Below are 12,658 nucleotides of genomic sequence, written 5' to 3'. Positions count from 1 at the left end.
AAAATCTAAAAAAAACAAACAAATTCTCCTTAATAAAACTAATGACTTTTATTATAAGAGTGATTACTTTGTAAAATTAATTCTGCATATCTTGTGTATGATAATACAAAGCAATCCTATGAAATTCAATAGAAAGAGCTATATCTGTACAAAAACATACTTGGCCATTTTTTTCATAGGTCTGTGCAGCCAACAAGATCTCTTTCGCATTTTGAAAACAGATGGCAGCTTTGTACAGACCACCACATTTGAGAAACTGAACTCCTGCGCTGAGGTATTTTTCTCTCATTTCCCTGGGAGAAGCCTTCAACTTGGAGGCTTCTAAGGCTGTTTGATAAGCCAGCGCCAACTTGACTTTCTCTGGCTGTAGAGCTTTGCTGAAATGATTCATGTCAAAGGTCTTCCTTTATATGAACTAAAAATTACCTGCCATAAAGGAAGGTGGATTGTTAGAGTAAATATGAGACTACCAGTTGGGAATCCAACAGTTCATCAAAGCTTTTACATTATTTAGTTACTGTTGGCATTACATCCCATGTACAAGAGGAATGACTAAGTATAATACATCCTAAAGTTTCATTCAGTTTAGGATTGTAGCATTTAACAAATGTAATTACTGGGAGGGTTTTTCATAACACAAAATATGTATTTCAAAGGATTGAAAGGAGGAGGTAAGTAGATATTGTTTTTGAAGATGGTAATGTTATTAAATTTAAGAAATGTTTTGAAAATGAAAAAAAAAAGACAAAAAAACTTTGTAGAACTATTTAATCTATATAATGGTTACAAAATAAGACAATCACTATTTAATGATTGTATTTTAGTGACTGCTATGAAGATATATTGTTTTGCAATGAAAAAAGGATTTGCATATTCCATTTGAAAAAAATTCACTTTTAGAAGATCAAAAGTAGTCATAACACCTATTTCAAGCACAATAAAGATGATGGTGAAACCCAACCAAAAAAACAAACTTTTGAAAGACCAAAAGTAGATATAAGATTTATTTCAAGCTCAATACAGATGATGGTGAAACCCAACAAAAAAAAAACTTTCGAAAGACCAAAAGTAGATATAACATTTATTTCAAGCACAATACAGATGATGGTGAAACCCAATTTTCAATCATACCAGTACTTATAGTTTTTGAAATCTCAACATGATTCTTACCTGTAACATTTGGCAGCCACATGGTACAGACGTTGTTTCATGTAATTGTCTCCAGCCTGTTTCCACTCATGAGGAGAAGAAGAATCAGCAAACATCAGCTCTGACCAATGAACAATATTAAAAATAAGCCATGTTTACAATGATGACAAATCTTCATTAAGTGCAAGTGGCAACAATTATAGATATTAGAAGAATAAAAAGGCAATAGAGGGAAGTCTTAGTTTTGTCAACATGAAATAAAGAGTTATATTAAAGTTGGTTAAGCTCTGGGAGATGTGCAGACAGAGAACTATAGTGGTGCAGATCTTGAAAAGTAGAGATGGACTGGTCCCACCTTCAGAAAATATGCCAACAAACGAGCTAGGCAAGCCGTAAATAGGAACCCCAATGGCACAAGATGCCAAGGAAGACCAAAAACAACATGGCAATGCAGTTTACTAGATAAAACTGAGAGGACGGTGCCCTAGCATAGTAGCCCTATGTTTCATGAGAAAAACACAAAGGACAGATGATGATGATGACAGTTAAAATCATATTCATAACAGCACAATAAGTAATGCTGTTAATGGTCCTTGAAGTCAATATTAACATGTACAAACATTGGCGATTCAAAAACATTAACCATTTAGGCTACAAAGACTCAAGATAATTATAAAATCTTAATAAGAATTGAGAATAATTCAAACCTATTCCTTCATTGATGATTTAAGAAGCATTCAACTAACAATTTTTTTTTCAACCTCCATTTCTTAAGAATCCTATTTTGTTATTTACTATTGAAACACTCACCCTCTGTAATGTTCTCAGAGTCTCCTACTTCCATGCACTTCACTAGATTCAGGGCCTTGAAATATTCAAACATCGGTGCTCTCTTCTCTTCATCTTCATCAAATATCCACACATTGACCCGGGCTCGGGTCAAGGCTGTGTACAAGTGTTTCAACTCAGAGTTGAGAAGTTTGTGTTGGTTGGGGTCAAAGGCCAAAGCTCTTGGTCTATTAGTCTGGCTTAGCAGATCTATTTGAAAAAAAAAATACAATGGACAACTGTTTGCCAAATGCAAATTTCAAAATTTCTTCTGGAAAAATTTTGCTAATTCTAAATATTAGTAGAACAATTAATCTTATAGAAAGCCCTACTCTTTAAAAATTCTGCTCTTTAATGCAGTTCTTCTACAGATCATTTTCATGAATGTGGGGTAAATGAAATGACATTTTGACTGCACCATGGCTAAAGGTGTTATGACCCTCTCTCAGACCTAATTCCTTCTAATTTCCTCAAAACATCTATAACCTTTCAAGACCTGAACAAATCATTTTCATCTCAGTAGCCTTATATACATACTCCAAACTTAAAGTGCTATAAAAGAATATAGGTACAACTAAGCCTCTGCTTTCAATTGTAAAAATTATTTCAAGAAGAATATAAATAATGACATTGACTTCTCAAAAAACTATTGACCTGTTTTGATCTCTACCAAGTTTCTAGTGTCATCCTCATGTTCAACTCTGGTGACCAGATTTTCTAGAAATGTTGTCACTACTCTCCATTCTTTATTAGCCTTTAAAAAAATGAATTAAAAAAAAAAAAAAAAAGATTAAATCTGTTTCTAATTATAAATTGATACTGGTATATTGATAATAAAAAAAAAAAAAAAAAAAAAAAAAAGCATTTATTTCCTCTTAAAGATTGACCATGTAATATTTCCTATTGTACAAGATAAAGAACACACACAAATGTTTTTTCACTCCAATTTTTCTAGACCATAAGATAAGATGGGATAAGATAATTTTATTGGTTCAAACAAATGAAATTCGGTTTCACTACAATAGACCATCTGTTTAGTGTCAAGCTTTTCATCTCCATCCAACTTTTATGAGGCCCTTGAATATTTTTTAAAAAGCTTTATTTTTTTTTTTTTATTAATCTTAGATTTTTCATTTGAAGCTTTTTTAAAATTGCTTTTGTTTATTGCAATTTTCAGGCTTATAGCAAGCTCAGTGTGCTATGGTCCAATCTCTTTTATGGACCAGTGGGGGAGGGGGTATCTGGGAAAAGGTTCCTGTGACCAGCAAACACAACTCAGCTTGAGTTGAGTATCAACATCGTGCCCTCTTGATAGGTAGCCAAGTGGTTTAAATCTCATCCCAATTTAGTTAAAATAAAATAAATATGTTTCTAGTAAAAAATTCCAAATCATCTAGTCAAAGTTAAATTGATAATTGCACACAAAAATGTGAACAAACCTGAGAGTCTTTGAAAAAGTTATATATCAAGATGTCATCAAACTCCAGACCTTTAGATTCATAGATTGTCAGCACAATGCCAGTCCTCAGCTCTTCAGGTATTTTTTCCTTGGCTCCTTCATTCACAACAAGAATGGCCTGGTGAGCACCAAACTCAATGTGGGATGTCTTTCTTCTGTTGCCAGTGAGTAGCAAGGCCAGGTCACCTGCATTAAGCATGAAAAAATTGGATGTTCAGTGAAGGGTTTGAACGATGGGAATAGAACAATGAAAAAGAAATTAACACTCCATAAGGCCTGATACTAAGCAAACAAATATTAAGAACTACCTTCTTATAATAAAAACACCTCACTATAAGTAGCTGGAAGAATGAGTCAAAATCTTGATCAACAGGGTTTAATCCAGGAAAAGGGAGTAGGGCTTTTTCAATACAGATACCAGCAGTTTAGAGCCTAGCATTTTAAAAAATTGTCTCCAGGTTGGTGGCCGATCAATTCCAACATTAGTTCTAATCCACGACAGACACAATCCCTAAACCAGACAAGCCTGAAAGACTCATGTCTGACATTTGAGCGCTTCCCCTAAATACCCAACAGCAGAGCTCAATACCAGTCAAGCATTTAGAGAAAGGCCAGGAGAAGATGGAGGCTCCAACATAAGCAGTTTTTAAAATACCCCAAGAGGATGAACTTCAACTCCCAGAGACACACCACTGTCCCCCTGTCACAGACTCGTTTGAGACTCACTGTGACATGAAGTGATTTTATAGTCAATTAATTATCTCGTACTTTTATCATGAAAAAATGTATCGGTCTGTAACTGACCATGAGGTGAAAACCTCAGTAATCTTTTGGCCTTTGTAGAGTAAGGATGTCTATGTAATTTCTCAGCTGCAATATGTACTTTGTGAAGTTTATTTCGTTCTGAACATGGAGATGTACTTATATTTTATGATATTGATATTTGTGCCTTTGTGGCTAGATTAGCCAAGATATATATTTATTATAATAAAGATGTCGTCTGCTACCACCTGCTTTCATTCAGTGTATTTAGTGAGTTATGTCTCATAAATAAGTTAGTCGCGCTAGAAGTAACCCAGAAGAAGAGAGACCATGTCTATTAATATAACACAAGGTCGAGAGACTACACACTCATAAAACTCCACATCAGAGTTACACCCCCAATCCCCTAAAATCTAGAATACTTAGTTCTATTGTCCATGCGATAACAAACTTCCAATTAAAACTTCAAGATTTAATGTAAGCTATGTAGTCGGTCTGTAAGAGATAGTTGAGCAATGGAAAATTTTAAAACATTAATTCTTAATGACTGCCTAGTACTTGCCTGGACTACAAGATTCTATCACCACAGGTTTCGGTCCAGCAAACATCCCTTGGTCTTTTTTCAGGGGGTCAAACGACTCTGGGAAGAATTCTATCAGAATATCCAAGACCGATGAGGCAAGAGAGAGAATTCCAGTATGAGAACGATAGTTGTATCTGAGCTGATGAACTTTTTGTGGCACCTGTAATAAAATATATGTTCCTAATAAAATTAAAAAATTTTACATTATATCTATAGCTTAACAATCAAAGCTAGGTAAGAGGACCCTAAATGTTAAATGATATATTACAATATGTTAACATTTACTAATATGGAAAAAGAAAATTCAATTAAAAAAAAGGTGTTTGAAAATGGTGTTTACCTTAATGGAAGCCAGGTATTTCTCATTTTCCCTGGCAGATTCTTTTGCATAGTAAAACAAAGATTTCAGATCTATAAAACGGAATGAGATGCCACGCATGATGCTCTGAGCAGTATCCCCAGTCAGAAACATTTTGTTTGGGTCATGGCCAAGGGAGACCAAGAGGGCTAACTCTGCCTGGGTGAAATCCTGAGTCTCGTCAACATAGATCTCATGAAGTGTCCATGGAATGTAGGTCATCTGGAAAGATTTAAGAAAGTATTAACACAAATTAACTTAATTACAAACAGTCATCCCTAAATTAAGTACATGTCCTAAGGCCTAGGGTTAGAGAAAATCCAGTTGATTTTGACCAGAGGGTATCTTGTACTCATTAGGAGACAATACACAGCTCTCCAAACAAGTTGTGACTATTTTGTTTAAAGAATATATGAATTCATACAACTGATGTAAAAAGTATAAAAAATTCTATTGTGTAGAACATAAAAATGTCTTAAATTACATTAAAACACTTCCTTTACAAGATCTTAAAAAAACATTGTGGCCTATTTAGACTTTTCAACTTTTGGCAGAGACTTAACAAAACATACATGAATGCAACAACATCAGTTGCTTAATTGAACAGAATCACTCACTGTTCTCAGACGTGTGTAAAGTTTAAACACTAGGTCAGCCTCATCAAACAAAAAGTGCTGTTGCTTGTAATTGTTAAAAAGCAGGAATGCCTCATAGATCTTGGCCCTGTCTCCACTAAAGTTAGGTGCTCTTTTGCGACCCAGGTCCAGATACTGAGTCTTGTTCAAGTAGCCGTTCTCAGTATTCAAGGCTTCATAGGAACCTTTTATAAAAGACATAATTTCTGTCCAGGCCAGAGATGCGTGACAGTCCAGCTGAAACAAATGTTTTAAAGTTACAATTTCAAATTTTATCTGATTTCATTTTTAGTCATGACAATCCATTGGCAAAAAAAATAATAGAATGGACAAAACTCACAAATGTAGTAAGGTTGGCAGAAAGCTTACCTGGACTTTTTTGGCAACTTTTGGCCACACTTGAAAAGCAAATACTTCATAGGTGCACTCTCTTCTGGGGTCAACTTTAACCTGACCTCTGGTACCATGCGCATGAGGGTTTTTTGCTTTTTTTGGCAACTCTATAAGAAACATTTCATTTACTTTAAGAATTTAATTTCTATATAACATTTATAACAAGTAAAATGTAGGATGAAAGTTATTTGATTGAAACCAAAGCACAGAAATACAATCATGGAGAATGGGCAATCACTTATGTTAAAATCTCTTCTATTTTGTCATATGTTTTAATTGATAAATAAGATATTAAAATAACATAAAAATTGTACCATTTAGACTTGTAATCAAAATGTTAACTTGATATTTCAAACTATATCTGCTCTACAATCTTAAATGTAAATAACTTGCACTGAAAATTGATTAGAAAAATACTGTTCTTTATATATTTTTGTCCACATACAATTAACAAAATGCCTTGGATCAAAGATGTTTTATTGCTTAGCACTGCTAGGTGAACTTACTGTATTGAGGGTCAATGCAGCTTTTTATTTCATTATATTTCATTCATTATTTTTTCTAATAAAATATTTGGTCTTCAGTGCCGCCTTTATAAATTTATAATGTAGGCTTCATTCAATGTTTCAGTATTTACTTTCACATTAGAATTTTTGTTCTAAACAACTCATAGTTTTAGATTTTAAAATATTCACCTAAGTTTCTAAGGCTAACATAGCTTTGGTAGAATAAAAGTAATTAATAATACCAGCAGTAAAAAGATGTTGACATTGTTTATTTGAGTATCTTGAATGATTCCACTTTACTAAGGGAGTGAATGTTGGAATGTTATGTGTCACGTGTGTTAACGAAGTGTGTAAATAAATTCTCTAAAAAATCTGGCGTTACAGTGTTGGCGTTGTTTATGGTTATTAAGTGTATTTTTTAGTTAACAAAAGATAGTAACTATGAGATTACCACATCAAGTCTGAATAACTTCACTTGTAACAGACTTATATTTGACTATAATTACCTTCATCATCATCTTCATCTGAACTGTCAAAAAATTCATGGATGAGAGGGGCAATGTTGAAAATGTCTTCCTGTGTGCCCCAACCTGGTATTGCTACTTTGAGAGCTAGGTCTTCATTTCTAGGGAAGAAGGGCTCTCCATCAATAGAGGCATCCAGCATCAGTAGGAGTTGCCTTGAAGTTAGAAACAAGGGGAAACACACATCATCCACTTCCTGGAGATTGAAAATTTTTTAATTCCATTAATTTTGAGACTAAATTGTATATTTTGTAATTTTGTTTAAAAAAAAAATACGGGAAAAAGAAAATTAACAATGAAACCCCCCCCCCCAAAATTATAATTTTCCCATATTATGAAAAATTATTTCTGATAAATTGCTGTATCATTGAACTAATCATCATATCACAAAGAGAAAGCTGAGATTTTTAAATCCAGTTTTTATACTGTGTGCAAGGCCACCAGAGTGTAATGAAAAATTAATATTTAGTTTGGAAATGAAAGACACTAGGTGTTTTGCTGGTCACATAAAATACCATGACCACTTTAAAAAAATTGAACTTTACATCACTTCCCCCCTCAGATCAATCATTATAATGATTGGTTTTGCTCAGGTCCCCCACAAACCACTGAGTATATAAGAGAGCATTACCTAAACTTATCTGTTGTTTTTTTTTAAGCTATAGCAAAATAAAAGGCTTGTTAATTAATAACTCTAAACTACTTTGAATTTTTCTCTGTCAAAAGAGCATTGATCATATGTAGGTACAGGCCATGACGACACAATACTAACTGGTAAAATTATAATTTAAAAAATACTAAGAGAGCATCTAAGATGCAGTACACAGTACACATACAACATAACTTTACCTGTAGTGTGTTGGGCAAAACCTTGTTGGGGGCAGTGTTGTGCATGTGTAAAATAGTTGAAGCATGGCGCAGTTTGAGAAAATTCTTCTCCACTTCAGTACATAGAACTGGATTTTTAGTGACAAACAGCTAAACAGAAAGAGAAAAATATATTACAGATACAACTTAAAAAACACTTCAATGAACGAATTTTTAAAACCTTTTTTTTTAAAGAGGATCTAACAAAAACCTCCTTCACTTTTTCGGCCCAATAGCTATAATTTTTTAAAATATAAATTTTATGGCTTTTCATTTTTTAAAGGCAATTAATTGATAGCAATGTTTAAAAATAGACTACAGGTGAAAGCAGTCAATGAGGTATTCAGAAAAAAGGTCTCAAGTACCCCTTTCAGATTTTGCGATCTGTAGGACAGAGGGTCTCATGTGGCCTCTACTTTTTCCTACTAATGTCAGATACACATCAGAGTTAGGTAAACTCATGGCGTCCAAAAAATCCTGAAATTAAAATTTCCTTGTTTTCACCAAGAATTGAACCTGGAACCCAAGCATTTAACCACTCGGCCACCAAGCCCAATGATGAAGTATGAATACAAAAAGACATTTTTGAACCTGCAATTTCCAAATTTTGTGCAGTACATGGAGTAGTTGTGACAGCAGTACATGGAGTACTTCTTTTTCTGTACTGTCTAAAAATACAACTCAAATTCAAACTGACCAATAATTAAATGTTTAGGCTAATGAAGAAAGACTAACCAGTATGGGCCTTGTATCTTATCCACAGTTGGAGGTCATAATTCTATTTATAATAGTGAACTCACCTGGTGCAGGTGCTCATACAGGATGTCATTATCCCCTTCCTCTGTCTCATCGTCTTCATCTAGTTCATCAACCAACGAACATGAGTCAGCCAAATCACCTTGATCTGTTTTGGTTTCCTTGGAAACAGCTTCATCCCCTTCAACATTCTCTGTGCACATTTTAAATAGAATTTATTGAGAAACAATTCAAAATAAAAAAAGGGTTTGAGATGTAGATTTTAGAAATCAGTGAATTCACATTTTTAATAGAGTTCTGTGCTTTTGATATCTAAATATAGACAGAAGGACAGTGAAAAAAACAAAACAAAAGCCCCTCTAACAAGCAAAGGCTGGTAATATTTTTCCAATTTAGATAAACAAATTAAAAAAAAACTGTCTCACCATGTTCCAAAAATTCTGGAAGTTTCCTTGGAAGGAGAGGAGAATTAAATTTCATAGCCTGCTCCCAGTAACACAAGAACATCCCCCATAATCTATACAGGCAGCAGGTGGTCTTGCCTGTACCGCTGCGACCCAGCAACAATAGAGGAGTGTTGGAGTCCAGACTGATTATAGCATGTTCTATGTCTGTCACCCGAAATGGAAAATCAATCTGAAATTTAAAAGAACAAATAGAAACAAGTAAATATGTTTACAATTGACTTCTCTTATAAAGACATGCTGACTTATGGCTTAAGTTGTACAAATTACAATCAAGTACAGTGCAGTCACAAATATCACAAATCAATGCATTTTAGTACTGAATGGTCTAGGGGGAAAAGGAACAAAGATAAATTCATATCTCCTATTTCATATGTACTAAGACTAATTCATATAAGTGTTCCATCTTTCCTAATACCATTAGAGCATGAAATGGGTTGCCTCAATCAATCAGGAAAACTAATGACTGAATAGTTTAAATTAACATGCATGACACGATTGACACATGTATATACATGTAGGATGTAATTATCTTCTGTTAAGAAGTAAAGTTTGTACTTAATGAGTTAAACAGAAGTAAAGTCTGTACTTAATGAGTTAAACAGAAGTAAAGTCTGTACTTAATGATTTAAACAGAAGTAAAGTCTGTACTTAATGAGTTAAACAGAAGTAAAGTCTGTACTTAATGAGTTAAACAGAAGTAAAGTCTGTACTTTATTAGTTAAGATTTTAGTCAATGCACAGACCATACACAAGTTCAACATAATGTAAGACTCTACACTGTAGACAACAAATGCATAGAATACTAAAGGTTAATATGATTAAAGGTAGGGTTACCAGATACTTGCATGTCCAAAGGAGGACAGAAAGAAGGACAAAGTCTTACAAAGGAGGTTGAAAAAACTTTATAAAGAAAACTTTATAAAATAGGCTTACAATTGAATTAATGAAACATTAGCAAATCAAGCAATAAAATTTTTACATTTTAGGCCAATGCTTGCTAGACGAAGAACATATCCTCCATAAAGTCTTAATTAGAACACTAAGTGATTAGATAAGTAGTCAACACACCTTAGTCTCAGCACTGCTCAGGACTGCAGACACAAGAGTGGAAGAGAAGGAGTAGAACTTCAAGATGTGAAACTCATTTCTATGGGCACTGGCTGGTGGGAAGTAACTCTTCTCAAATTGGGTTTCAGAGATGTCTGACCTAGATGAGCTGGTTTCTATGTAAAGTGAAGGGAAGCGATCACATGTTGAGGTCTGGGGAGTGTCAGTGCTGTTTAGGCCTATCAGTTTTTTCTGCAAAATTAAAACAGCAAATTAATACATAATGTGATAAATCAGGTTGAGATTACTTCTAATTTAGCATCTTCATTTTGTAAGTCAAATTTCAACTATTCAGTATGTCTACAGAAATCTTAAGTTGCCTTTTAGCCTATTTCAGAGTTATTTATTAACCAGTTTGATATATAATCTTTTGTTATTTGTATAATTTTTTCAAAAGTAAACATGTCTGTAGAATAACTATTCATATTAAGACTAATGTTTTGACTATAAAATGTCCCAATTAATTTAGGTCATTAAAAATGTTTCTAGGGTGTGACATAGCTTTCTTTCTGTATCACTATTGATCTGTAGGAAGCAAAACTAATTAGTCTAATAAACATTATAAAAATAATAATTAGCAAAAAGCTCAACATCAAAATTATGGTAGTGGCACTGTGTTTTCAATTTAGCTCACAAGGGATGAAACAAAGTAATTGGCGAATACTGATGCGTAACAAATTGACCTCTCAAACCACTTTAAGCACCTACATGCCACATACATTTTTTTAAATGCATAACGAAATTTGTCCCATAAGTCGGCTGAGTTATAACCATTTCAAATTTTTAAGATTTTAGTGAGATAAGGTAATTTAATTGGTCCAAACCAATAGAAATTTAGTATGACTCTACAATTGTCCATCTCAGAATAACAACTGGTACTATATAACAATAACAATCTAGTCACAAACACAAAAACAGACACACAACAGAATAAATATAAAAAAAAGAAGACACACAACCAGCACTTGATGAACTGGGGTCCCATATGCTTCTGGGAGAACTCAATGACCTTAAAACACCCCCTTTCCAACAGTGAAATAAAGGATTTCTTAAAACTTTTTGTTTGTTTGTAAAATGTTTTACATGTTTCGGATGTTCCTTCAGAGTTGAAGATAGTTTACTTCCTAGTCCAAACCTCCCGCAGGACGACGAGGGATGGGAGCGGGCAAGGATTTGAACCCTCGACCATCGATAAATCCGAACGACAGTCCAGCGCGCAAACCTCACGACCAGGCAGCCATCACAGCCATAATTTCTAACGATTATTTGATTTCTTTTTTTTCTTTTCAACTCTCAGACTCTGAATCCCCCTCCATCAAAAACAACAAACTGTGCCCATACACCCCATACTTGGAAAAACAATGAATGATTACAAGGACTGGAGAACAAAAAAAGTATAAGCCACATACCTGTATAATACATTCTTTGCCCCTCTGGTGTGAGCGTACAATTTTGCGTACAAAGTGCTCAACATCAGAACTCTTCAATACCACATTCCAAACACGTATCAGCTCAGAGTAGACACGCCCTTTACTCAAGGCTACATCCTCCTCAACTCCAGGCTCCATTGCTAAAAGGTTTTCTGCTGTTTCACTGAGCCGTGGAGAAAATGCAACAGCCAACTCCCACAAAAGGCAAATACCAAGAGGTAATTTGATCTTGAAAAGCTGAAGAGTGTCAGGAATGCCTTTCACACGACGCTGAAAAATCATTAAAAAAAATTAAATGCTATATAAAAATTGAATTTTAAATTTTTATATGAAAAAAGAATCCTTTACCTCTATAAAATGTCTGGTAAACAGACCTAAATTGGACAATACTATATCAATAGCTTCGGAACAAAGTTTTAACATATTTTTTTTAGATATAACCTATATTAAGAAAGGTTTCTATTAGATGTAGCTATCTAGACCTAATTCCTGACTATCTAGTATTGTTAGAAATGGTGAACCTAAAAATTAATCCATTGATCGTTGTAGTATTTGATTAATGCCATGCACAAATGAACATGCGAGCACACTCTGATCATTTTCCAGTAAGACTTTGACTGGAATCTAAATCTAACTATTAAAAGGGATATTGCGATGTCAGCCTTACTGATCCACTATTTCCCTAGTTTCAACTCCATTGGCTGCTTTTATTGTGTTTTTCAAAATTTTTTTTTTAGAGATCCAACATTTTTTGAAACATTGTTGATAATATTTTTAAAATCCCTAACAATGCATTATTTTAACTGAGGCTATAATTCTTCTTTCCTTTCATTA

General features: G+C 33.8%; 1 protein-coding gene across 1 annotated transcript in view; it reads right to left on the bottom strand.

Moving 5' to 3' along the window:
- The window catches only part of LOC106069055 (TPR and ankyrin repeat-containing protein 1-like), a 71,059-nt gene that overhangs the window by 21,136 nt on the left and 37,265 nt on the right, over positions 1-12,658 (bottom strand). Inside the window, exons 31-45 of the mRNA XM_056016083.1 lie at positions 11,804-12,094; positions 10,356-10,586; positions 9,246-9,456; positions 8,865-9,013; positions 8,047-8,175; positions 7,180-7,393; positions 6,144-6,274; positions 5,757-6,011; positions 5,122-5,361; positions 4,761-4,941; positions 3,417-3,622; positions 2,632-2,731; positions 1,960-2,187; positions 1,171-1,270; positions 161-377 (exon numbers count right to left, since the gene is read on the bottom strand). Coding sequence (XP_055872058.1) covers positions 161-377; positions 1,171-1,270; positions 1,960-2,187; positions 2,632-2,731; positions 3,417-3,622; positions 4,761-4,941; positions 5,122-5,361; positions 5,757-6,011; positions 6,144-6,274; positions 7,180-7,393; positions 8,047-8,175; positions 8,865-9,013; positions 9,246-9,456; positions 10,356-10,586; positions 11,804-12,094 — 2,883 coding nt within the window. The remainder of the gene's footprint in view (positions 1-160; positions 378-1,170; positions 1,271-1,959; positions 2,188-2,631; positions 2,732-3,416; positions 3,623-4,760; positions 4,942-5,121; positions 5,362-5,756; positions 6,012-6,143; positions 6,275-7,179; positions 7,394-8,046; positions 8,176-8,864; positions 9,014-9,245; positions 9,457-10,355; positions 10,587-11,803; positions 12,095-12,658) is intronic.

This window comes from Biomphalaria glabrata, chromosome 17 (genome assembly GCF_947242115.1).
Source record: "Biomphalaria glabrata chromosome 17, xgBioGlab47.1, whole genome shotgun sequence".
NCBI classification, from domain to species: Eukaryota; Metazoa; Mollusca; class Gastropoda; family Planorbidae; genus Biomphalaria; species Biomphalaria glabrata.
The sequence above is the reverse complement of the archived record's forward strand: the minus strand, read 5'-3'. Positions and strand labels throughout refer to the sequence as shown.